A 25,474-nucleotide genomic window follows, 5' to 3' on the forward strand; every position below is an offset into this window, starting at 1 on the left:
ATCATTATCACCTCAAACATTTAACAGAGTGGAGCCATGGCCCAAGGAGTTTCCAATTCCTAAGTTTTCTTTGGAGCTTGAACTTCGTCTCCAGAAAGCAAATGAATTATATGAACAGAAGAAGATTCCATTGGATGTCACTCGTGACATTAAAATGGAAATACTTTGTAAAGTTTCAGAGGTAATGTTTTCATACAAAACCTACCCAAATGAGTCAGAATGTGAGAAAGTTGCTGCAGCTTTGATTGTCAAGCATCCTTGTCTCACTGAGGCCACAGGCGCTGGTTGGCTTGGATGGAAAGTAAGTATTCAATATAAGATGAACAACCTTCGGCAAAAACTTCGGTTTGCTGGCTGTGCAGAAGTGCAGGTAAATGCTTACAAAAGAGGATTTGGTTCTCCCAGAGGTTGCCTTAAGAAACCTCGTAAATCTGAGGTAAATTTCTTGCCAAATCACCCTGGTAGTCAAAAAGATGAAGATCTTGAAACAGAGAGGCAGCAGCTTGAGGATGAAGTGAAGAAGAAAAATATGAACCTGGACCTAATCAACACCAAAATGGACCTCACTTTTTCCCTGAGAAGAAAGGAGATTGTCATGGATGAACCGCTGGTCTCTGTAGTCCAACAGAGATGGCCAGGCCTTTTCATAGAGCAACAGGTGAGTTTTATCTAATCTTATAAATCAATTGTCGAGTAGTGATGCTAGTATCTTGAAAATAAGTACATTATTAATTCCTGAATTTTGTTACAGGTGTATGCAGAATTTTATCGCATTACCCAGGTGCAATTAAAAGAAACATTGCTGACATCCTTGGACAAGTATTCGACAGGTCTGATCAAAATGTACAGAGCAAAAGGAGGCAAGATGGCACATGAATTGAAATCACTTTTAGAATTACTAGATGAACAGGTACGTAATAAGGATCAGGAAAGAATTGTTTTATAGTCATAAGCATGAACTTAAAGTAGTATGTGCAGGGCAGTGTTGTAATTACGGCTGTTAAACTGTTTGCTTATGAAGGTGCATGTGGCAAACCCATAGACTTATCAAATGTATGCAAAATGATTTTATAGAACAAGCTAAATTATACTGTATATGTTTATATCTGAGTCATTGGCACTGCACATATTCCCTCCAATGTCATGGACTACAAAGTCATAATGTATTAATTTATAGTTTTACTTAATGATGAGATTTACACAAACAATATTTTACCAGAAATAAAAGTAAATTCCTGAGCTATTCTGTTTATTATAAATTGACAATTTAAATTATCCAGGTTAATAGCATTTTTTTTTTTGTGTCTGGATCTGTGCATACATTTTGAATAATTTGCAGACGTGCAAAATCCTTTCATTATTTGGATTCATTTAACAAAGATGGACTTTTGTATATGTACAGTAATGAGGAAGAAAATATGTCAAATATATTTAGTTGTTTTGTTTAAAGTTTTCTTAAATTGTCATTTGGTTCAAGCATTATTTCTTTGTATTTTCTACCTCTATGACTATCATTCTTGTTACTGTACTTTTCAGACTATGGATGTTACCACACACAAGAGGGCAACGGTTCTACAAGGACTACCTCTGTACTTAAGAGAATACAAGAAGTTATCAACAACATGTCATGTAAGTTCTGTTGGAAATGTAAAACTAAATGATTAACAAACTAGAAAGTTAAGTTTGTAGACAACCTTTTACTTGGCTTTGGAAAAGAGTCAACTATGGTTTATTTTTTCACACTTTAACTATATTACTGTTCTATATTTTTAGGATACAGACTCCCTTCAAATATATACAAATGAAATGAAGATAGGAATATTAGAGGTTGTGAGGCACCATGAGACCCATCCTGGAGCTGCGGCAATGAATGTGGCTGTGGTAATAGAAGGTCAAGTAGTAATTGAAGAGCTTGCCGACTTCACAACTGCATTTGTCATACTTGTTGGTCTTCTGTATGCTCTAAACATTCAGTACCCAAAAGAACTTAAATACACTTTTGAAACAGTGCAGAAGGTGTTTCTAAATATTGGAGACTCATACTCACATAGAGTACTGTCACTCAAAAATATGCTGTATAAATGTTAGACAAATGTGTCTCAGATCTGCAGAATAGGATGTGCTTGTCTTTTGATTTTAGATTAACATTGCGATAGCTACTTTTCTTTGTGTGAAATTCTTTTTCAGTTGCACTTTAGTGTTAATGTTATGACAGGATCCCTTTACCCTGTGCAGGTTCTGTTCAAAAATTTTGGAATTCTTGATGTAACACTTTTCAAATTAAGATTCCACAACATCAGAGATGGCATGGCTTGTGGTTATTAGTAATGATAACAATGTTATTAAGACAAAATTTGAATGTACTGAATATAAATACATTTATATAAGTGATTTTCATATTTCACACTGTAATAATAAGGTGATGCCATGTCTAAGAAAATAAAGCTGCATTATTTTCAAAAAAGCTGTTTTTTCTTTTTTGTTAAAATAGAATATGTTGCTCAATAAAGTCAGAGTTCTTAAGTAACTGATTACAATGTGCTTTTTGAGTTTGCAAAAAATAAATATATTAATTTCTTGAATTACTACCTTGAAGTTTGCCTAAATTTACTTACGTTTATTCAGCATAGGTTTTTTAGTTGCGCCAATTAGTGATGACATTGACAAAGCCCTAAAATTTATGTTAGATGGGCTTAATGCTGTTTTTACATATTAGTTATTTCTACTTGAGCTAATTTAATTTTCTTAGTTTGGCATAGTGTAGCTTGTATCCAGTGAACGCAAATTTTGTAATTGGCAGGATTTGTCAACGTAATGTTGAGCAAACTCAAAAAGCACATTGTAATCAGTTACTTAATATTTTTTAATTGGGAGTAGGATTGATTTTTTACAGTGTATATATTAATATATTCTTATGATAATGATTTAGTTGATGATGTAAAAAATGTTTTAATCTCTCTTAATGCTACAGATTTTTTTTTTTATTTTTCTAGTAAGTTCCATCAGTTTTTAACCAGATTGTTTAATGGAATCTTGGAAAGTGAGAGGATGCCAGAGGAGTGGAGAAGAAGTGTACTGTTGCTGATATTTAAGAATAAGGGGGATGTGCAGGACTGTAAAAACTACAGGGGGATAAAATTGATGAGCCTCAGCATGAAGTTATAGGAAAGAGTAGAGCAAGCTAGGTTAAGAAGTGAGGTGATGATTAGTGAGCAGCAGTATGGTTTCATGACAAGAAAGAGCACCACAGATGCATTGTTTGCTCTGAGGATGTTGATGGAGAAGTATAGAGAAGGCCAAAAGGAGTTGCATTGGGTCTTTGTGGACCCGGAGAAAGCATATGACAGGGTGCCTCAAGAGGAGCTGTGGTATTGTATGAGGAAGTCGGGATTGGCAGAGAAGTATGTAAGAGTTGTACAAGATATGTACGAGGAAAGTGTGACAGTGGTAAGGTCTGAGGTAGGAGTGACGAATGCATTCAAGGTGGAGGTGGGATTACATCAGGGATCGGCTCTGAGCCCTTTCTTATTTGCAATGGTGATGGACAGGCTGACAGATGAGATTAGACAGGAATCCCCGTGGACTATGATGTTTGCTGATGACATTGTGATCTTTACCGATAGTAGGGAGCAGGTTGAGGAGACCCTGGAGAGGTGGAGATATGCTCTAGAGAGGAGAGGAATGAAGGTCAGTAGGAACAAGACAGAATACATGTGTGTAAATGAGTGGGAGGTCAGTGGAATGGTGAGGATGTAAGAAGTAGAGTTGGCGAAGGTGGATGAGTTTAAATACTTGGGATCAACAGTACAGAGTAATGGGGATTGTGGAAGAGAGATGAAGAAGAGAGTGCAGGCAAGGTGGAATGGGTGGAGAAGAGTGTCAGAAGTGATTTGTGACAGACCGATATCAGCAAGAGTGAAGGGAAGGTCTACAGGACGGTAGTGAGACCAGCTATGTTATATGGGTTGGAGATGGTGGCACTGACCAGAAAGCAGGAGACAGAGCTGGAGGTAGCAGAGTTAAAGATGCTAAGATTTGCATTGGGGGTGACGAGGATGAACAGGATTAGAAATGAGTACATTAGAGGGTCAGCTCAAGTTGGACGGTTGGGAGACAAAGTCAGAGAGGCAAGATTGCGTTGGTTTGGACATGTGCAGAGGAGAGATGCTGAGTATATTGGGAGAAGAATTCTAAGGATAGAGCTGCCAGGCAAAAGAAAAAGAGGAAGGCCCAAGAGAATGTTTATGGATGTGGTGACAGAGGACATGCAGGTGATGGGTGTAACAGAACAAGATGCAGAGGACAGAAAGATATGGAAGAAGATGATCCACTGTGGCAACCCCTAACGGGAGCAGCCGAAAGACGAAGAAGAAGTGAGTCCCATCAGTTAGCAGCTAAGATTTGTTTTTTCTTTCCTGTTTCCAGAACACATATTGTTGATTTTAAGGGATGTAAGACCTGATATGTTTCTTCACTTCCCTTCACTTTCAGTCTGCGTGCCGTTTTATTCCCTGGTATACCATCTATTACGGGGACTTTTCTGGCACTTCCATGGTAGCAAACAGATGTAATCCCTCCAGTGTGCCCTAGGCCTAGCCCCTGCCTTCTCCCAATGGGGCATGTCTTGTTCTCAACTTGAGGGAATTCTCACCACATACCTAAACCAACTCAGTTGACCCCACAATCTAGAGAACCAGGGTTCTAAATCAAGGCTTTCCTGTAGTTTAGGCAGAACCCTAATTTTTGGGCACTTGCACCTATGTGCTCATTCTTGCACTCAAATATCAGAGATTATTATCTTAGGTGACCTTTACAGCTACTGCAGTACTTTGGTAACTGCATTTATCTGTTCTTGTACACCACCTGCAAAATGCACCCAGGAAACAGCCTCATAACATGCTCATTTCACAGCCACTTACTTCGGCCTATTTGAATAATAAATAATTTAACTCTCAGTTTGTTGAGCACCTTACCTTGGCATGAAAAGTCAGCCAAGCAGGATCCTTATGTAGTCTGGTAAGACTCAGCTTTCAAACTATGTAGAACCACCACGCGGATTCACCACCCTCAAGACGAAGATTGGGATAATGCCAGTGGAGTGAGAGGCATGGTATAGGGTTAATCCAGACATGCTGGTCTCAAAAATATGGTCTCAATATTATAGTTTTTGGAGGTTGGGCTGTGTGCGCCATGCAATTTGTTTTCTTGTGCAATTAGCAAATCTGACTATGATCTGATAATCCATGCCAGAGGCAGATCTCCAAAGACACTTTAATGTCTTCTGTTTCTGTGGAGTATATAAAAAGTGGCTGCTGAAAACAGATCGATATTAGGTCGGTTTATTTAACAAAAATGGAAAGCCTCTCAAGAGTCATCTGTACAGCTGACTCATGTCACAACAAACTTTTAAAAAATTTATCAAGTAAACATTGACTTTATTTGCATTAAAAAATGCATTATACGAGTAAAGTTAAAGTAATGAAAAAATCTCAAAAATTTTGGTCTACAAGCGATAGATTCTGAATTCTTTAATGGTACAATTAAGATCAAGTGGTTCAAATCTTTTTGAATAAGTAATCATTATGGCATCATATTCCTAGAGAAACAGGAAACTCTGTTTCTTTATTCTTTTGACATTAATATGCAGAAACTACCATTTAAATTCTCTTCTTTTCACCAGTGAGCATTATTATACTGGAATGTATAATGTTAACCGTTTTACACTGAGCAATACTTCAATCTGGAATAACAGACACATTTTATCTTAAAGAAATTACTGTACAGCAACAACTGGGAATCTGGTCTATAGTGCATTAGTTTGATAACAAAAAAAATATTATTCTTTTTCAAAATTTCTGTTCAAAACCTAAGTATTATTTTAGTTAAAAAATTAGATTATTAAGGCTGTTTTATCTTCAGTTTTTAAAATGATACAGAGTACTTTATTAAAACTCTGTTGCAGTAAGGTCACGGGGGTCTGCTGAAGCCAATCCCAGCCAACACAGGGCACAAGGCAGGAAACAATCCCGGGCAGGGTGACAACCCACCAAAGGACACACACACACAAACACACCCACACACCAAGCACACACTAGGGCCAATTTAGAATTGCCAATGCACCTAACCTGCATGTCTTTGGACTGTGGGAGGAAACTGGAGCGCCAGGAGGAAACCCATGCAGACACGGGGAGAACATGCAAATTCCACGCAGGGAGGACCCGAAAAGCGAACCCGGGTCTCCTAACTGCGAGGCATATACCAATATAATGTGTTTTAAAAATGACAATCGTTCTTATGTACTTGGATGTTGTCCCGTGTTAGCCATTATGAATGTAGTTAGAAGTCAAGCAAAATGACATCTTTTATTGGCTAACTAAAAAGATTACAATATGCAAGCTTTCGAGGCAACGGTCATAAAAGGTGTCATTTTGCTTGACTTCTCACTACATTCGTTCTTATTAAATAAAAAAATCTTATTTTATGTAAGTTATACCTAGTTCTTTATTATTTTGGTCAATATTAATATTATATTGAAAGATGTGCTTTATTGGTTGTATAATAGGTATAAAAAATAGATATAGTAGTTGGCCAGACCTACTAACTAACGATTAAACACGCCCATATTCCGACGGCGGCCGCGAGGTGTACTTGGGGAAGTAGGAAGTTGCACAGAGCAAGTAAACGTTTGCCTGTCGTGTGGGAGGGGCAACTGTCATTCATTCATTCCAGAACCAATCAGATAAGAGGGGCGACGTTAAAGCTCTAATCAGCGGCGAGTGTTACTTATCAATCAAGTCATAGGGCAACAATCAGCTCTTTGAAGACAGACGTTCCATGCCAAGCTACAGCGACCAATCCACAGAACGCGGTTTTCATTTCTTTTATGTTTTTCCCTTTGGGGTAACATTATAACGCGGGAGGATTCGGAAAAAGAGTGCATTCTCATCTGTTAATAATTTCAACTGGAAACAGCGTTTCCGAGACGTCGTGATTCCAGAACCGGCCGCATCAGCAAGGGATTCGAAGTAACACATTAGCTTAGACGTTAAAAGGCGTCGCTCTCCGAGTCACGTTGCTTGCACGTTGGAAGGCTGAATAAATGAACGCCTCCAAGGTAACGACCGTACCTGGTGAGGCATTACGCGAAATTTTCTCTAGTACGCAAGTTAGTCTTAAGGTGCGCTGTAAGGTTTAACTGTACACCGAACAATTGAATGTATCGTCATTTAGAATCAGCTTCTAGTACTTTAGTCCCGCTTTATTGTTAATTTTTATGTAATGTAGCACATTACAGTAATATACAGTGCTCTGCAGGTCATCAAATTCCCATAGAGAATGTTGATCAGATCATTTTCGTTTTCGTGTAAATAGTTTTAAAAGAATTTAAAAAACAGACTAATACTACAAACACAGTATTTTAAATTATATATAAAAATAGAAGTAACCATCCAAACAATGAGTGATTTAGTTTGTGTTATATGAATATGTCGATGATATAGAGTTTTGATACTGTGCATTAAATTAATCTTTATTTTTCAACATTTTATGACAAGGATTATTTATAACTTTTATCTGTAATAAGCATGCTTAGAGTAATATCATAAGTTAAACATGTTGGGATCCTAGTTTATCTGATAGTTTTTAGCTTAATCACATTGGCTTTTAATACAAAATGTTTTCAAAAAGCAGAATATTTCTTTAGCTTGTGCTTAGATGCATGGTGTTACATTAATATTGATATTTGAAGGTTGTAACATAAGTCCAAAATCAAATTAGGAAAATGTCCATTTTAGCAGCCCGGAGTTTTCTGCTAACCGTGAAACTATTTGTCAGGAAAAATACCAGCTTTCCATATGCATCTTTTCAGCTACGAAACATTCAGAAGTTCCTTAGGACACATAAAGGCTCATCATTAACTGTTGTGTCAAAACTCACATTGGTGTGCTGGAGTGTAAGTAAGCTAGCATTGTCATCTATTCATTGTCAGGAAGCTGTCACAAGCTCTGATTTGAAACTTTCCAGAGAGGTTTCTCAAAAGACGTCAGTCTTCAGTGTTCAAGTACACAAACTACGTTTTTTTCTTCACTTGGGTGTACGGTCCTTTTTCCTGTGTCTAAAATTCACCCCACTCATTTTATTATACCCCTTCACTCTGTTGTCATCTAAAATTTCCTCTCTCTGGCTTGACCTTCTTTTGTGGACGATGGAGTCATGTGGACCCACATTTGTTAAGTTGGCCCAGTGGGCGAGCACACGGCCAGACCTGTTCTCAAGGGAATTTTGCAGCAAGTTTTCTCGTTTGCATGTGCATGTTAAGCCACATTCCTGGGTTTACACCACACTCTGTTTAAAGAAAGCCTTTGGAGATGACTGGAATAAAGTCTTCAAATTTGAAAGCAAGCAACCTGTGGGCTCAGGCTGTGTGGCGCAAGTTTATAAGGCTCATGCCCATGTGGATTATATCAAAGATCCTGAATTCCATCATTTGGCGAACAGTTTGGAAAAAGACGACCTGTATGAAGCCTGGGAGATTCCTGGACTTCATGGTATTCTCAATCTATTTGGAGGGAAGAGCGACAACAAGCAAAGCCATAGAGGTGAATTGCAGCTTCCAGATTTGTCTTCAAATAAACACCTTATTCCAGTAGCTGTTAAGGTATAACTATATTACAGAGATTAAGTTTTATTTTATTTATGCTAAATTCACAGTATTCAACACACATGACTGCTGTGGAATCTTAGCATTACAGTAATATCTTTTCCTTTTTCTTTTATTTCTCTTCCTATGTGCCAACCACAGGTCCTCCATCCAGGGATTACACATGAGGTTCAGATTGATCTTTTGCTTATGAAGGCTGGAAGCTGGTTGGTCAGCTGTCTGCCAGGTCTGAAATGGCTTAGTTTGCCTGAAGTTGTGGTTGAGTTTGAAAAGCTCATGGTTAGGCAGGTAAGTAAGTCTTAAAGTACACCTTTTTTATTAATTCTCTTTTTATTTTTGGAGAAAGGTATGGTTGAAGCATTTTGTGCTTTAATCTCTAGAGCAGGGGTCAGCAACCTTTTATTAGTGTTGTGCCAAAGTCTCTCAGTATGCCAACCTAATCTCACCATATTCATCCATCCATCCATTTTCCAACCCGCTGAATCCGAACACAGGGTCACGGGGGTCTGCTGGAGCCAATCCCAGCCAACACAGGGCACAAGGCAGGGAACCAATCCTGGGCAGGGTGCCAACCCACTGCAGGACACACACAAACACACCCACACACCAAGCACACACTAGGGCCAATTTAGAATCACCAGTCCACCTAACCTGCATGTCTTTGGACTGTGGGAGGAAACCGGAGCGCCCGGAGGAAACCCACGCAGACACGGGGAGAACATGCAAACTACACGCAGGAAGGACCCGGGAAGCGAACCCAGGTCCCCAGATCTCCCAACTGCGAGGCAGCAGCGCTACCCACTGCGCCACCGTGCCGCCCTCTCACCATATTTTCATATACAAAAACCATGGAAACACACTAACTTGATCATTTATTAACATGTTTCTAATACATTAAATAACTAGTCTATCTTTGTTGATTATTCAGTATTTTAATGTAAATAGGGACAAATAGAAAAACTGTTTTGTAAAATTTAAGTTCTGAACACATTATTTTGAAATTTTATTATAAAATTATCAAATGTTATTTTGTTAAGACAGAAAGTATAATAGTTTAAAAAACAAAACAGTTAAATCAAACATAAAACACATTATTAAAATTTGTATTACTTGGGGGCTTTGCCCCCTGCTCGCTTCGCTCATCAACCCCCGCGCCTTCGATATGCACTAGCCTGTTTGCGGTTCTGTCACTCGCGTATAGGGATGCGGTTGTACAATTTAAACAGATTTTTATTTTCATGGGAATTGTTACATGTGCATAATAGAACTATTTTACATTACAGTGAGTAATTAACCATATTAAAAAAGACTAAAACGTATTAATTTGAAAGTAAATTATGTTTCATGTTGTGTTAGAGTTATTCGTTGCATAATACGATTTTGTTCTGTTTGGCTTTGAAATTAACACGCAAATACTTTTTAAACTTACACTTTTACTGAAAAATTTCAATAAAAACAAATTTTTGAATTCAATTTTCGTCAATATCACATTGAATTTTGAATCTGTTTTTGGACTTTCGTTGTGACAACGCAACGTATAATTGTCCGTGATTGAATTTCGTTTTTTTCTCTTTATTAAATAAAACAACTTTTTCGAATGTTTGGCTCCAAGATTTGTTAATTATCTTTGCAAAAGCTATTCTAACAGGAAACTGTTAACGTTTTAATACGAATGGCATATCAAGATCTCCTTTGTTGTGTAATGTTATCCGCGGAAGATTTACTACATTACCTATCTTGGATGCATCCTTCTTTCTACAGTAATTCGTGCAGTGGGAGACGAGACAGTGTTAATGGTTGAAGATATTCTTTGAGATATTGAAAGTTGATGTTTTCATCTTCTGCACAATCACCACCAACTGTTTCAGCATAGTCTATTGATATGCATTTAACCAATTTGCCATGTAACCTATTGTCATTTTTGGCGTTAATTCATTTGACTTTATTGTTTCTCGGTGCTAGGATTGCCCGTGTACTCATTTTTTATGTTGATAACCCTTCATGATAAAATTCTTCAATAAGATTTGGACATAATACATCTTCTTTAATTGGGAACTTAAAGTGTGGAAAATGTTAAAATTTATAAGAGCTGAGAGAGCAGAAACTGTGTCGTCAAAAGCATTTACATGAGTGAAAGGTGAGATTACCATGTGCTTGGTTGAAAATAGTAGAGAGGATTGCATAACTTGAAAAAATCTCATGGCCAAAGTCTCATCTCGCGGGACTTGAAAAAATCTTCCAAAAATTTTTTTTATATAATAGAGAGATAAGCAATCATTGATTGTTGTTGATCTGTGTCATTAATCAATTAATGGGACCCTTGTCCTTGCTTCTCCTTAGTTAATTGTCTAATTTCAGGTGTGTATTTGGTCACTTTATGCTTCACACAGGCTTCTAAATGCACAGATGTTAGGCAACTTCTCTGTGGACTCAAAACAGTTTTCATGTGTCAGAAAATTTGTTCCCATGTATAAAACTGATCGAAAAGACGAAAGCAGAGCAAATGCAACTCTCTTTCAAACAGGCAAATGCTTCAGACAGGCATGTCCAACAGTTGAGGATGGCAGCTGACTTTTCAAAGCAGCTTCCTTCAAGGATTTTCCACAATTCTCCAAATTTTATCGTCCATAATTCTGATGACCTAAATTCGATATGTTGCATTTCGAAATTATCAACATCCATCCCCTCAAAATGAGATAGATCAAATGGTGTGGTAGTAAGATCAATTAAATCGGGCTTGATGAGGTAAGAAAATATGGGCCCATGACTTTGGAAGTCTAGAGCTTGTTTAGCAAACTTTACTTTGAGTGCTTCACCATACTTCTGAAGCTCATCTCTGTTAATGGTAAATCAATTTGAATGACCCTTTACATTTGGAAAGTACTTGTAGGTGTTAGTGGTAATATCACGGCAAAATTTATCTAATTTTGACGCAAATCCTTTCCAGTACTCAAAAAGTTCAAGTACCGTTTGTCCCTGTCATTGTAAATGCAGGTTTAAGTCATTCATGTGTTTAGTTATGTCAGCCAGAAACATCAGCTTGCACAGCCAGTCGTCATCGTTCAATTTCGGGAAATATTGTTCTTTTCTATCAAGAAAAATGTTGATTGCTTCTAGACTTTGTGACAGTAGATGGAGCCATACCAGTGCTTAACCTGACACAGACAGACGCAGGTGGCATACTTATAAAAACAAGCTTTTATTTACTTTTCTTCGCCTGTGGGCAACGCCTTCCCCGTTTCCCACAGGCACAACACAGTCCCAATAAGCACAACATCTTTCTTTCTTTCTCTAATCTATCTGGACCTTTGCATTGGATTTTGCCTGCCTCAGAAACTACATAGAAGACATCCTTGCTTAACTTAACTTTGACTGCGGTTACTGCTTTCCTTACAAGTGGGGCCTGTCAGCCAAGTTCCAGGATTACCATCATGATCGACACCAACCACCTTTCAATTATTTGCAGTCACCTCTGCTAGTGAGATACATAATGGAATTAAGATTGTACTGTATGTACTAGTGCTGGGCGGTATGACCAAAATTCTATATCACGGTATTTTTCAAAATTATACCGGTTTCACAGTATTGGACAGTATTTTTTTTTCATGCATGAGTGGATGTTAACCACATTTTCCACTGCAATTACTGGCTAAGAATAACCTATTCCACTGTCATGAGAATTGTACATTGTACAATAAAACATTTTGATGTGCACACAAGTATTAAAACAGGTTTGCATGGCCCCATAAAGTGATAGTTTTCAAGGGGGTGGCACTAATGAAGAGAAGGAATCACATTGCATGACAGATGCAGTCAGAACATAGAGCCTTTTTATTGAAAAAAGTTTGCAAACAACTTAAAACTAAAATTTTGACAACATTTTTTCAACCATCCAAAGAGGCATTTAGACTTGGTAAAATATCCAGAAGTGCTTGTCAAAAGTTGGATTGCACTGAACATGTCTTAGAAAAGGAATAAATGGTAACTATTTTTTGTAAACCAACTACACTTTGTTAATGTTAACAATCTCTGTTCACTGACACGTTAAAGTGACTTTTTAAACAACTTTACCATCATTAAACTGCATAATATTTAAACTAATAAATAATAACAATAAAATAAATAATAGTGTAACTTCCAGTAATAATACTATTACTTCAAGACTTCAAGCCCAGGTGCATTACACAGTATTCATCAAATTAAAATGAAATAAAAGAAGTGCAACTTGGTGATGACATCTTTACCAACTGAACCATCATTAAGGCAAACTGCATTAATATGGACCTTGCTTCAAGCTAAGCTATATAAATAATATACATCATATGACATAAATAATAAAACTGCAACTTGAATTTATAATGGTATTTGTGGTATAGCCCTATGGAAGCGTATTAGGGCCATGGTGAAAAAAAAAATATGCACACAGTGAAGAAAAAAAAACATGTCGAGAATAAAGTCGACATTTTCACTTTATTCTCGACATTTCCACTTTAATCTCGACATTTATGTCAATATTAAAGTTGACATTTCTACTTTATTCTCACCGTTTATGTCGAGATTAAAGTCAACATTTCCACTTTATTCTCATAGTTTATTTTGTAATTAAAGTAGAATGTCGCAAACTAAACTTCATCCTAAAATCAATGTATAATTTACTAGATTTTCTCATGAAATTAATGTATTCTGTGTGGTGATTGCTGCCTGTGCCTCCTCTTAGTGCAAGAGGAAGTCAGTTTAAGAAGCACGTAGCGATTAACATGGCACTGGGAACACTTAACACAAAGCATTTAATGTGCTACATAACTTATGACGGGGTTTGCGAAAATCTAGTAAATTATTCATTTTAAGTTGAAGTTTAGTTTACGATGTTCTACTTTAATGACAGATTACGAGAATAAAGTCAACATGTCGACTTTAATCTCATCATAAGCGTTGAGATTAAAGTGGAAATGTCGAGAATAAATTCAACATGTCGTCACACTGTTACACAGTACCCAGGTATATTACACAGTATGAAAAAAAATAAATAAAACAAGTACAACTTGGCTTGCAGTATTATCCAGTAGTATAGAAACAGTATTCACACATTTGAACATAATGGTCCACATCCGACCTTTTAAAACCAAAGTATCTCCAGACAACAGACACGGCTACTTTTTTCGGCAAAAGTTCTTCTGTGTCATCATGTTCAACTTTTTCGTCTGCTACAGCTTCAGATTCAGAATGTTCTGTCCATTTTCACCGTTCAATACCTCCACAAACGCATGTACTCTGTTTCATGCGTGTTTAGCGGTGCAGCAGTGAAAAACGTCCCCCCTTAAACAGTTTCCCACTGTGCCATGTTCCGAACGTTGTTTAGACTATTTATACCGGTGTTGTGGTATAATAAAAATCTATATCATAACAAAAATAAAAAACGTTTTTTGGTATAAACCGGTATACCGCCTGACGTGTTTTACAAGTGAGTTCGACTCTGCTGTGAGAACTTGATAACTTTTATTTAACAAAAATAGAGTTTTACAGACCAATGTACTTCCTTCTCCCCGTCATTGCTCCTCCCTCCCTTTTCCTTCCGGTTCCCCTCCAGCATTCCTCCACCCGCAGCCTACATTACCCCCTAAAACTTAACAGTATTATACACAAATTATCCCACACCGCCCAGCACTAGTATTTACCATCTTTTAGAGATGTTAGTGGAACTTATCCTAACACTGATATATGCAAGATGCTCCTAAGGCTTTATTCCTACCTATTTGAGTCTTCTATGTGCTTGCTAACTCGCCACAAACCCATCATCATTTTATAGCTAAGTTATATACTTGAGTATCCAGGACATGTGGCATCATTTCAGATGGCACATATTTTATCATTTAGATTTAGTCCAAGGTGTTGTTGTGCCTGTGCTTGAATTTTGTTATGCACATTCCATGAGAAGCACAGGAAAACAAAATTTTAGCATAGAGGCTAAGTTCAACCAGTCATGCCTTCCTTGTATCGGACAGCTACATTGCTTTCCTTGTAAACACATATTTTTGAGCGCTGTGCCCACCCTTTCTAAGTAAGTCATTCACTCTAAAAAGTTGTTAGACATCTATGGAAACAACAGTTTCCTTGTTTGCAGTTCAAAGTTGTATTTGGGTAACTATACTTATTCACTGGGAATACACCTTTACCCACACAGAGCCTGTCCCTTGAAGAAAGACCAGTGTCAGTCAAGAATACAAGGTTCCAGAGTCAAAGTTGTGTGTATTGGTTGCTATGATTATATCTAGCCAGTTCAGCTCTTTTTTGACCAACAAAGTGATGTCCCAGAGAAACCTTAATTGGCAAATGTCGTCTCACACTAACTTTGAGTAATGCAAGATGAGAAGTGTGGCCAAAATGAAATGTACAGCTCTGTGTTGGGTATGTATCTGTGACTGTTTTCTATTTTTGAGCTATAGATTGATTTGAGATATGAAGCCAGAAACATGGAAAGATTTAGTGAAAACTTCAACAACGTTGAGTTTGTGAAGTTTCCTACACCTCTTCGACCATTTGTAACAAAGAACATTTTGGTGGAAACATTTGAGGTAAGATACTGTATCATGAAGCCTTACTAGCAGTATAATTCAGACATTTGAGTATATTCATTTTTATCTATTTCAGGAAAGTGAGCCCATATTCAAATATCTGTCTCAAGATACACCGACAGAGCTGAAGAAGAAGATTGCAAGGATGGGCATAGACACACTTCTAAAGATGGTAAGAGATGTTTATATAAAAAAAAACCCAAAACAAACTAAAAATTGCTGTTATTAGACAGTTCAACATTCCTTGCTAGGCAAAATTCACATTTGATATTTCAAAAGTGGTCAAATTGTTGAAGCATTTTTTCCACTATTTACATCTGTTGATCTTTTTTCAAACACCTATTTACAAGGCAATGCTTATACAGTAAGCATTAGAAATGAGGATGTAAACAGTGTAGTTGATTTAATCATTAATCTACTCAGAAGGAGAGTAAAGAGAAAAATCCATAGGGAGTTATTCTTAAATATTAAAAGTAAGGGTCTACTTATGATTGAGACTTAGAAGGACAATCAGTATGGGATTTCCAATATTTTGGAACTATATTACTCCACTGTGAAAAAAACAGTTTTAAAAGTGTGCTTAGATAAGAATGATCAACAGTTTAAGTTAAGGACAAAGAACTATAATGTTACCTTTTACTTGTGGAGAGCTGCTCTGACAGTCATTTCTTTCTTGCTAGGTTTTTGTTGATAATTTTGTACATGGAGACCTTCACCCAGGAAATATTTTGGTGCAATGGGGTAAACAAAATACACCACATGGCACAATGACTCTGCTTGACATGTGTGATACTCTGATTGTTAACATGCGACCATCTCCTGCAGAGGTGCATCTTGTCCTGCTAGATGCCGGAATTGTGTCAGAGCTCAGTGGAACGGACCTTAAAAATCTTCATGCTGTTTTCTCTGCCGTTGTCTTCGGTCAGGTAAAAGACTGGAATTCTGTGGAAAACTGTCGCATGCCCTGTTCCCTTTGCTGTTGGAATAGTCTGTGGCTTTTAGCAACTTCAAACTTTGGTTAAGGAAATGGATGTATTTCACATGGTGTTAACCTTTATTAGACATTTGAAATTCATGCTGCCACAGGCCCAGAATACATTAAGAGTCATGTTAGTGTTGCTCAGCAAATATAGTAATATAAAAATATACAAAATAAATGTAAAATAACTATGAAAAGCTAAATTATGTAATAGAACGTCAGTTAGAAATATCAACAATTCAAGCAGTCTTGTGCATCTGAACAAATAAATGATACATGAGTATTTCAGATTTGAAATATTTATTTAAATATAGATTAAAATGTAGATTACATTTTTGTAGAAGTTATGACACAAAGTAGAAAACCATTAATTCTGGCCTCCCAGGACGTGATCTTTATATTTTTACCTGTCTTTTGTAGGGATACTCCAGTCAGGTTTTTTAAGGCCGATACGGATTTCATGTTACTTGATCAGTCAACTTCAATTGCGATAGATTCCGTTTTTTTTTTATCTCTTTTAATCTTCCAGATTTACGTAAAGTTCGCGTGCAAGTATAAACAGTACACCGCTTGCGTAGCAATAGCGTCCACAGGAGCATGCGTTGAGTCGCATGAAGTATAAACTCAGCCTTAGATGCTGCATTTTAAACAAGCATGTTGTCCAAATTCAGGCAGTTTTAATTTAAAGGACAAAGTAAAAGTCTGAATTCCTTAAAGTAGTTTTTCTTGCCGTTTGTCTGTTTGCACAGGATGACTTTTTTCAGTTTAATATTCCACTTTCTTTAACATAAAGGCTAATATTCAAATTGCCTCTTGTTCACTGATAAAACAAGCTTCTACTCGCTGCTCTTTGTTTACACTAAAGGAAGTTTGCTGCAAAAAAAAAACAAAGACACATGGCACAACTACCGTAATACCTTGCGTAAAGGAGTGCAGCAACTAAATTACCCTAAAGCATAGAAAACCAGGGGCTGAAAATACTAGTTTTTGTGATCAGCTTTTTTATCAATCGCCGATCAAGTCTCTTTTTTGTGAAAATAGTCAAGATCGATCGGAGGATCCCTAGTCTTTTTCCAGGATCTTTAATTGTTCCATGGTCACCCTACTCTTTTTGGCTGCTTCTCTGAAATTTTCTTCCCATACCCCTTTAGGTCTTCCCCCTCGGTCTTTTTCCTTCGCCCTTCATTTCAAACATCTTTTTGGGATACCATGTTTAACTCTTTTTCTAAATGTGTCCATACCACTGTAGCTGTTTTATTTCTATGGTTTCCATGACAGGTTGCATTTCTAGTTCTTCACAAATTGCTTTGCTTCTTATCCTGTCTCCTTTTGTTTTACCTGCAAGTTATCTTAAATGCTTCATTTCAACTGCTGTTCTTTTTAGATCATTTTTTATCCAGTATTTGTGGTTTTTGATCTCTGTTGACCTGGTTTTTAAACCAGAAAATATAAACCACAAATTTCAGTAACTTGTAGGTGTTTTGGATGTTAGACATACAAGTAAGAATTTCACCTTAGTAATGTTATGTACACGTGACAATTTGCCTGAACATTAGTATGCAGGACCTCATTTTGGTCTCTTACAGCATCAGCATTGTAGAACTATTCAGGTTCAGACCCAGAATTTCACGATCAGCCCTTGTATACCAAACAGTTGAAAGTAATGAGCAGGCACTTTTAAGTAATTAAATTTTTTAATTGAACCACTGCTAAAAAATATTTTTAATTACTTAAGTATTATTATTGGCATGAAATAGTATTTTTGTTTATAAATATTTGAACTTGATGTTTAGTATATATATATACTTGTTATACTGTAGTTCATCCTTCCATTTTCTAATACATTTATGCAGTGCAGGGTCACTGAAAGCCAGTGCCCATCCAAAGCAGTAAGAACCAACTCTAGATAAAATGCCAGTCTATTTCAGGGCACACTTGCTCATACAGGGCCAATTTAAAGTCATCAGGTAACCAAACTTGCACATCTTTGGGATGTGAGACAGGAGTGCTGACCACTATGAGTTTGTAGTCTGGATATTAATATAATAATGTATGTTAAACTGTAATTATATATATATATATATATATATATATATATATATATATATATATATATATATATATATATTATCATATACTGTATATTTCAGGGTGATAAAGTTGCAGAACTAATTCTTCATCATGCCCGTGCTTCAGAGTGCAGTACTGTTGAAAAATTTAAGCTGGAAATGGCAGAGTTGGTGAATGAAGCAAGAAAAAACACTGTAACCCTGGAAAAGGTAAGTCCTCATTATTGTTACACATATTGTTAAGTGAGCACATTTTGTTAAATATAGTGTATCAAATTGAAGAAACTAGCACACTGTAAAACTTCAGATAAAAACAATCATAAAAAGGGCACAAAATTATTCAGACTTTGAAAACACTTGCTGTAAATAGATATTTGGAACAATACACAAATAGCTAGAATAAAATTAACAAACTTGTTATCTGAAATGAAGTTCATTTGCACCAGCATGCAACATGAAAACAAAGTACACATTATGACATAAGTGCAACAATATAATATAAATTAGTATTTAGAAACAATATCACTTGAAAAATATGCACTTTAAGAACACTATTTTGTCAAACTTTTTCTCCCTCCATGTGTCCATCTCTGCATCCTTTGTTAAGGTTAAAAGCAAGTATTGTCAAGTCTGTACATCAGTCTGTCAGAAAACAAATTGAATTAAACATTTCAAGAAAGGTCCATTTTCATTGAGAAATCAAAAAAAAAAAAAAAGGATACGCTGTGCAAACGTTTGACATTTGAAAATTCCCATTTAGAAATTAGTGATGAGTTTTCAAAATTGTCTGTTTTAAAAAAGGTAAACTTTCTGTGTAACCTCAATTATAGGTTCATTTGCTTTTTTCAAATTTTCCTTGAGAGAGGTTATTTCAACTTGTATATTTTCCATATCACCATGTTTGATAGACACCCTGACAGCAAAATAAACCTCCAATATATCTTATTGAAACACCAGCAGAGTTGTACTTATGCACACAGAAACTTGCCCGAACCTCTGGAATACCAATTTACAACATCTGCTGCTTGTTGCTGTACCAGTAATGTTAAAAGATCTTTAACAGTGAAAGTAAAAATGGAAGCAAGGAAAACGAAAAGTAATTTAACTAGAAATGGATGAAAGAGGCAGAGAGCTCCCTAAGCTTGATTGTGTAAGACATTATACATACAATAAATGCACATACAGTTAAGTCCATAAATATTTGGACAGAGACAACTTTTTTCTAATTTTGGTTCTGTACATTACCACCATGAATTTTAAATGAAACAACTCTGATGCAGTTGAAGTGCAGACTTTCAGCTTTAATTCAGTGGGGTGAACAAAACGATTGCATAAAAATGTGAGGCAACTAAAGCATTTTTTTAACACAATCCCTTCATTTCAGGGGCTCAAAAGTAATTGGACAATTGACTCAAAGGCTATTTCATGGGCAGGTGTGGGCAAGTCCGTCGTTATGTCATTATCAATTAAGCAGATAAAAGGCCTGGAGTTGATTTGAGGTGTGGTGCTTGCATGTGGAAGATTTTGCTGTGAACAGACAACATGCGGACAAAGGAGCTCTCCATGCAGGTGAAAGAAGCCATCCTTAAGCTGTGAAAACAGAAAAAAAACATCTGAGAAATTGCTACAATATTACGAGTGGCAAAATCTACAGTTTGGTACATCCTGAGAAAGAAAGCAAGCACTGGTGAACTCAGCAACGCAAAAAGACCTGGACGTCCATGGAAGACAACAGTGGTGGATGATCGCAGAATCATTTCCATGGTGAAGAGAAACCCCTTCACAACAGCCAACCAAGTGAACAACACTCTCCAGGGGGTAGGTGTATCGATATCCAAGTCTACCATAAAGAGAAGACTGCATGAAAGTAAAAACAGAGGGTGCACTGCAAGGTGCAAGCCACTCATAAGCCTCAAGAATAGAAAGGCTAGATTGGACTTTGCTAAAGAACATCTAAAAAAGCCAGCACACTTCTGGAAAAACATTCTTTGGACAGATGAAACCAAGATCAACCTCTACCAGAATGATGGCAAGAAAAAAGTATGGAGAAGGCGTGGAACAGCTCATTATCCAAAGCATACCACATCATCTGTAAAACACGGTGGAGGCAGTGTGATGGCCTGGGCGTGCATGGCTGCCAGTGGCACTTGGACACTAGTGTTTATTGATGATGTGACACAGCACAGAAGCAGCAGAATGAATTCTAAGGTGGTCAGAGACATACTGTCTGCTCAAATCCAGCTAAATGTAGTCAAATTGATTGGGCGGCGTTTCATGATACAGATGGACAATGACCCAAAACATATAGCCAAAGCAACCCAGGAGTTTATTAAAACAAAGAAGTGGAAAATTCTTGAATGGCCAAGTCAGTCACCTGCTCTTAACCCAATTGAGCATGCATTTCACTTGTTGAAGACTAAACTTCAGACAGAAAGGCCCACAAACAAACAGCAACTGAAAGCCGCTGCAGTAAAGGCCTGGCAGAGCATTAAAAAGGAGGAAACCCAGTATCTGGTGATGTCCATGAGTTCAAGACTTCAGGCTGTCATTGCCAGCAAAGGGTTTTCAACCAAGTATTAGAAATGAACAATTTATTTCCAGTTATTTAATTTGTCCAATTACCTTTGAGCCCCTGAAATGAAGGGATTGTGTTAAAAAAATGCTTTAGTTGCCTCAAATTTTTATGCAATCGTTTTGTTCACCCCACTGAATTAAAGCTGAAAGTCTGCACTTCAACTGTATCAGAGTTGTTTCATTTAAAATTCATTGTGGTAATGTACAAAACCAAAATTAGAAAAAAGTTGTCTCTGTCCAAATATTTATGGACTTAACTGTATGTACTGTTTCTTTACATTGCCCTAAAGTCATCTTCATGACTGCACTATCTGTCGATTTATAACAATTTGATATTTCTCTATAATCTACTGGCAGAGCACCACAGTAACCTCTTACATATCATGGCTCAGTGCAGCCAACAATTTTAACTAGGGACATCAGTATAGATTTTAAGACATTTTAAAGAAGTACAATATGGAGAGTTATGTTTAAGAAATATGGAGAAGTTTAAGAAATTATATGTAGATCATCCACAGGTAACTACTAGCAATAGTGTGACACTCGATGCCATTTTAAAAACCATTTGAAATGGAGTCTGTTAAAGCTACTGAGCCATGACTAGCCTACATTATATTGTAAAATACTGTTAAAAACATAGTAATACATGTAATTAAACTTTATTATTGCTGTTTTTTAATATGAGTCACTGTTACAAATATACTTAAACAAATGTGGTATCAGTATCTTTGAAGTAATAAAACAAAAATGTAAAATGCTCCAACTTTTAAAATAGTAACTAAGTTCCCAAATGCATCTGAATGTATCTGAATGTTATGTCACATATATACCTTTTAAGTTGTTTTTATTTTATCATAGCATTTAACGGTGATAAAGGTACCAACTTAACAATTTAGTAAGGGTTACAGTAATAAAACCCATTAAATAAAATTGCACATCTCCTTTTATTGCTCAAAGCCATGAATGCAGTAACTGTAAAACTCGTAATCCTGGCCCACCTTAAATCCCTTCACACCGCTCCATCAGTGTCTTTTGTTTTGTAAATTTGTCAGTCAGCACAAGCAGCCTGCTGTCCCATCCCCATAAAATGGGACTTCTACCTCCAGCTAAAGTCACTTCAGTACACAAGCAATTTGCCACGCTAGTGTTTAGACCTGACAGTGCTATGCTGATGGTGTATGCACCCAAACAGAAGAAGCCTTTGAATTCAGTCTGTAACATCCAGTATAAAGTTTGGAGACATATTAGCCGGTGAAAGCGGTGTAAAGAAGCTGTCTGTTGCTACTGTCCTGCCTTTGTCCAGTCTGATAGCGGTCACAGGACATCATTGTCTTTGATTGCCGCTACAACAAACAGCCACAGCACTGCCCTTGTGAAAAGAATGGAGATAAATGCCATCAACTCAGAGAGGGAGAGGCAAGTTCGTTATACTACATAAACGTCACTGAGAGAATAAAACTGAATAATAAAAAAACAAGCACTAACTTTTACAAGCAGCCAAAATTTACACCATGTTTTACAGACTCAAATCAAATGTATATTTTTATTATATTGTACAAATAATAATAATAATAATAGCAGTGACATAATAATAGAGTACTCTGTCACGAACTGGGACCTTCGGGTTATAAGGCAGCAGTTCTTACCTCGGCACAATTCAACAATATGTGTAAACTCCCTGTCGATTGACATTTGAGCTTGATTTTAACTCATTGACGGCCACATGTAAATCAAATGCTTTATTTTTTCTTTGGTTATATTCTTGAATAAAAGCACACGTGTTTATTTGATATTTGGACTAAAGTCTTCACACATTATACACTTCACGTCATGGAAAAGTTTAATCTTTAGGTATTTGTTCGGCATTTCTTGCATTTCCTTTCATCCTACACTTACACAGATCATTATGCATGAAAATCATGTGTTCCAAACAATGATATATTATTAACCCTATGCAACTCAAAAATCTCACATGCAGATAAAGAAGACTTGAGCTGGGAGAACTTTTTGTCCAAGATGAACTCCGGTGGTGGGGGGGATGGTACAGCAGGCTGCTTGTGCTGATCGACACATTTACAAAAACAAAAGACGCTGATGGAGAGGTGCAAAGGGATTTAAGGTGGGCCGGGATTATGAGTTTTTTCATAGGCTTGAGGAATTCTAGTGTTAAGTCAGAGTTTCTATTTCTGTAAATCTCAACAATGCATGTGAGAATGCAGTGGATATGGTGGTCTTTGACATTCACTGTGTCGTGGCACCATATGTCTCACAGCATTTAAAGCATGCTCTATAAGGCTTCTACTCTATGCTTGATCCTGTTATGCCATTTTGCCTAAAACATTTATGACATGCCGATTAACAATTGATTAACACTGCTATCCGTTTTAGAGAGCAAGGAACAGTTATTTACTTAGACTGATTTAGCTCAGGTTTGCAGATACCTGAAATTTGTACACGATTTTGATTTCCTAGATTTTTTTTCTTTGCATTTTTTCCAAATTGTGATCAATTAAATCTATGTGTTACCATATATATTTTATACTTTAAATCAGCAACTGTGTCTCTACATAAGGATTAAAGTTGCTGTTTTTATTCTCTGGCAACAGTAAAAATAACCATCATGTCATCAAATTTCTATAAAAACACATATTTTTCTTTTCCTGTTCAAGCTTCATGTTGCTGATTTGCTGTCTCGAGTCTTCAAACTTCTCATCACCCACAAGGTAATGGAACACTTTATTTAAGCATAATAATAATGTCAAAAGGTTAGCTGAGTAGGCTGAATTGCAAAGGCCACATTATGCTCCAAGGATTTAGGAGAGAGCCCCGCATTACAGTAAATATGTTAAATGTCTGCTTATTAGTGAACATTAGTAGGCGTGTGTTTAGCTGCTTTTGTTCAAATAATCCATGTATGTGAAACAAGTAAGAAAATTCTTATTAGAAGTATCACACACTGTACCCTTGACCTAAACTTCATATCTAAACATTAACAAGTCTGTTCATTTTTGTTTTTTGTCTGTTTGTTTAAAGGTTAAATTGGAGAGTAATTTTGCTTCGATCGTTTTTGCCATCATGGTTTTGGAAGGAGTTGGGAGGTCCCTGGATCCTAACCTGGATATCCTGGAAATGGCAAAGCCATTTCTCCTTAAGAACTGTGCATCTCTTGTGTGACCGTCACTTTTACCCTCCATGGCAAGAAAGCAATCCAGTTTGAACCTTTCAAGCAGAATGTAAATATAATAATACAGATAGATTGTTTACATGTTTGGTGAGCGACTGTTTCCAACTAAGGCCTACCAATAATATTGAAGTAAATGTAAAAAAAAAAAAGAATATTTTTCTTAAGTCTTTTAAAACAAAGTTTTGTTTATAAAAATATATATTTGTTTTTGTTAAACACAGCTTGTCGTGCTGTAGTAAAGTACTGGTGCAGAGCTCTTGGAGAGAGACGTTTAAAAAGCTCTACTAAATGAAATCCCAGCTAAGAATCAATATTGCATGTTTCATTTATATCTACTGAGCTTGTTTTTTTGTTATTTCCTGCATTTTATTTATATGCGTTAACATCATGCAAAATTGTTTTTTTTATTTAGTTTTAATATTAGCCATTCATTTAATGTAGTTCAGGAGCAAAGGTAACTCTCCTCATAGCCAGCTGGGAGTGTTTCTTTCACAGCTCTGGTGAACTAAAAAAATACAAAAAAAAGTCTGAGATCGCACACACTTCCTAGTCTCAACACAATAGTGTTATGTGTGTATGTATATATATAATAACACTGAAGAGACAAAGGTCATTATGGCAAGACAACAGGGTCAAAGTGTTTCTGAAACAACATGGCTTGTGAGGTGCTCTTGGTCAGCTGTGATGTGTACCTCTGAACAGTGGTCCAAGGAGGAAAAAATCATGAACTGCTGCACGATACTGAACAGCCAAGACTCATTGATGAGAGAGGTCAATGAAGGCTGTCCTGTCTGGTATGAACCGACAGATAGGCCACTATGGCACAGATCATTTTAACAATGGTTACATGAATATTGTGTCACGACACAGTGCATTAAAACCTACTGTGTATGGGATTGAGTTGCCGCAGGCCAGTCGGATTGCCCATGGTAATTCCCGTCCACCATCAAAACCATTTACAATGGGTACATGAGTGTCAGAACTGGACCTTGGATCAATGGAAGAAGGTTGTCTGGTCAGATGAATCCCAATGTCTGTTGCATCGTGTGGACAGCCAGGGAAGAGATGGCACCAGAAGGCAAGCTGATGAAGAGAGTGTCATGCCTTGGGCAATGTTTTGCTGAGAAACCCAGGGTCTGGGGAATTCATGTGGACATTAATTTGATGTATATCACCTACCTACACATTGTTGGCGTGCAATGGAGTGACTTGATAGAAATGTCATCTTTCAGCAGGATAACATGTCCTGTGACCTGGCACAACTTGTTTGCAAATGGTTTGAATAACATGTTGGAGAGTTGAAGGTGATGCTCAGGACAGCAGATTCTTCAAATCTCAATCCAAACAAGCATCTGTGGGATGTGTTGGAACAAAACATCCAGTCAGTGGTGGCTCCATCCCACAACTTACAGGAGTTGAAGGATCTGCTCCTACTGT

At 36.9% G+C, this 25,474-nt stretch overlaps 3 protein-coding genes across 4 annotated transcripts in view; 2 read left to right on the forward strand and 1 right to left on the reverse strand.

Moving 5' to 3' along the window:
• The window catches only part of tulp3 (tubby-related protein 3), a 470,805-nt gene that overhangs the window by 248,723 nt on the left and 196,608 nt on the right, over nucleotides 1-25,474 (reverse strand). The window lies entirely within an intron of this gene.
• Nucleotides 302-2,186, forward strand: LOC127528776 (uncharacterized). Its single transcript, XM_051929638.1, has 3 exons — nucleotides 302-658; nucleotides 1,537-1,629; nucleotides 1,774-2,186. The coding sequence occupies exons 1-3, from the start codon at nucleotides 320-322 to the stop codon at nucleotides 2,086-2,088; spliced, it is 747 nt and encodes a 248-aa protein (XP_051785598.1). The 5' UTR covers nucleotides 302-319; the 3' UTR covers nucleotides 2,089-2,186.
• On the forward strand, nucleotides 6,784-24,220 carry adck2 (aarF domain containing kinase 2). Of its 2 annotated transcripts, none has more exons than XM_051929476.1 (8): nucleotides 6,784-7,025; nucleotides 8,801-8,947; nucleotides 15,103-15,231; nucleotides 15,308-15,403; nucleotides 15,912-16,157; nucleotides 18,361-18,489; nucleotides 23,523-23,576; nucleotides 23,887-24,220. In XM_051929476.1, exons 2-8 carry the CDS (start codon nucleotides 8,849-8,851, stop codon nucleotides 24,025-24,027), a joined length of 894 nt encoding a protein of 297 aa, XP_051785436.1. In that variant the 5' UTR covers nucleotides 6,784-7,025; nucleotides 8,801-8,848; the 3' UTR covers nucleotides 24,028-24,220. The 2 variants fall into 2 exon arrangements, with proteins under 2 accessions (XP_051785436.1, XP_028653813.2); XM_028797980.2 differs by lacking the exon at nucleotides 6,784-7,025 and adding an exon at nucleotides 7,478-8,656.

This window comes from Erpetoichthys calabaricus, chromosome 1 (genome assembly GCF_900747795.2).
Source record: "Erpetoichthys calabaricus chromosome 1, fErpCal1.3, whole genome shotgun sequence".
Classification (NCBI taxonomy): Eukaryota; Metazoa; Chordata; class Cladistia; order Polypteriformes; family Polypteridae; genus Erpetoichthys; species Erpetoichthys calabaricus.

Coding starts and splice junctions, on each gene's coding strand:
- adck2 (XM_028797980.2), top strand. CDS start 7,781: ATGTCCATTTTAGCAGCCCGGAGTTTTCTGCTAACCGTGAAACTATTT. Junction 8,657..8,800: donor TTATTCCAGTAGCTGTTAAG/GTATAACTATAT, acceptor TGCCAACCACAG/GTCCTCCATCCAGGGATTAC. Junction 8,948..15,102: donor AAAAGCTCATGGTTAGGCAG/GTAAGTAAGTCT, acceptor TTTGAGCTATAG/ATTGATTTGAGATATGAAGC.
- LOC127528776 (XM_051929638.1), top strand. CDS start 320: ATGAACAACCTTCGGCAAAAACTTCGGTTTGCTGGCTGTGCAGAAGTG. Junction 659..1,536: donor GCCTTTTCATAGAGCAACAG/GTGAGTTTTATC, acceptor TGTACTTTTCAG/ACTATGGATGTTACCACACA. Junction 1,630..1,773: donor AGTTATCAACAACATGTCAT/GTAAGTTCTGTT, acceptor CTATATTTTTAG/GATACAGACTCCCTTCAAAT.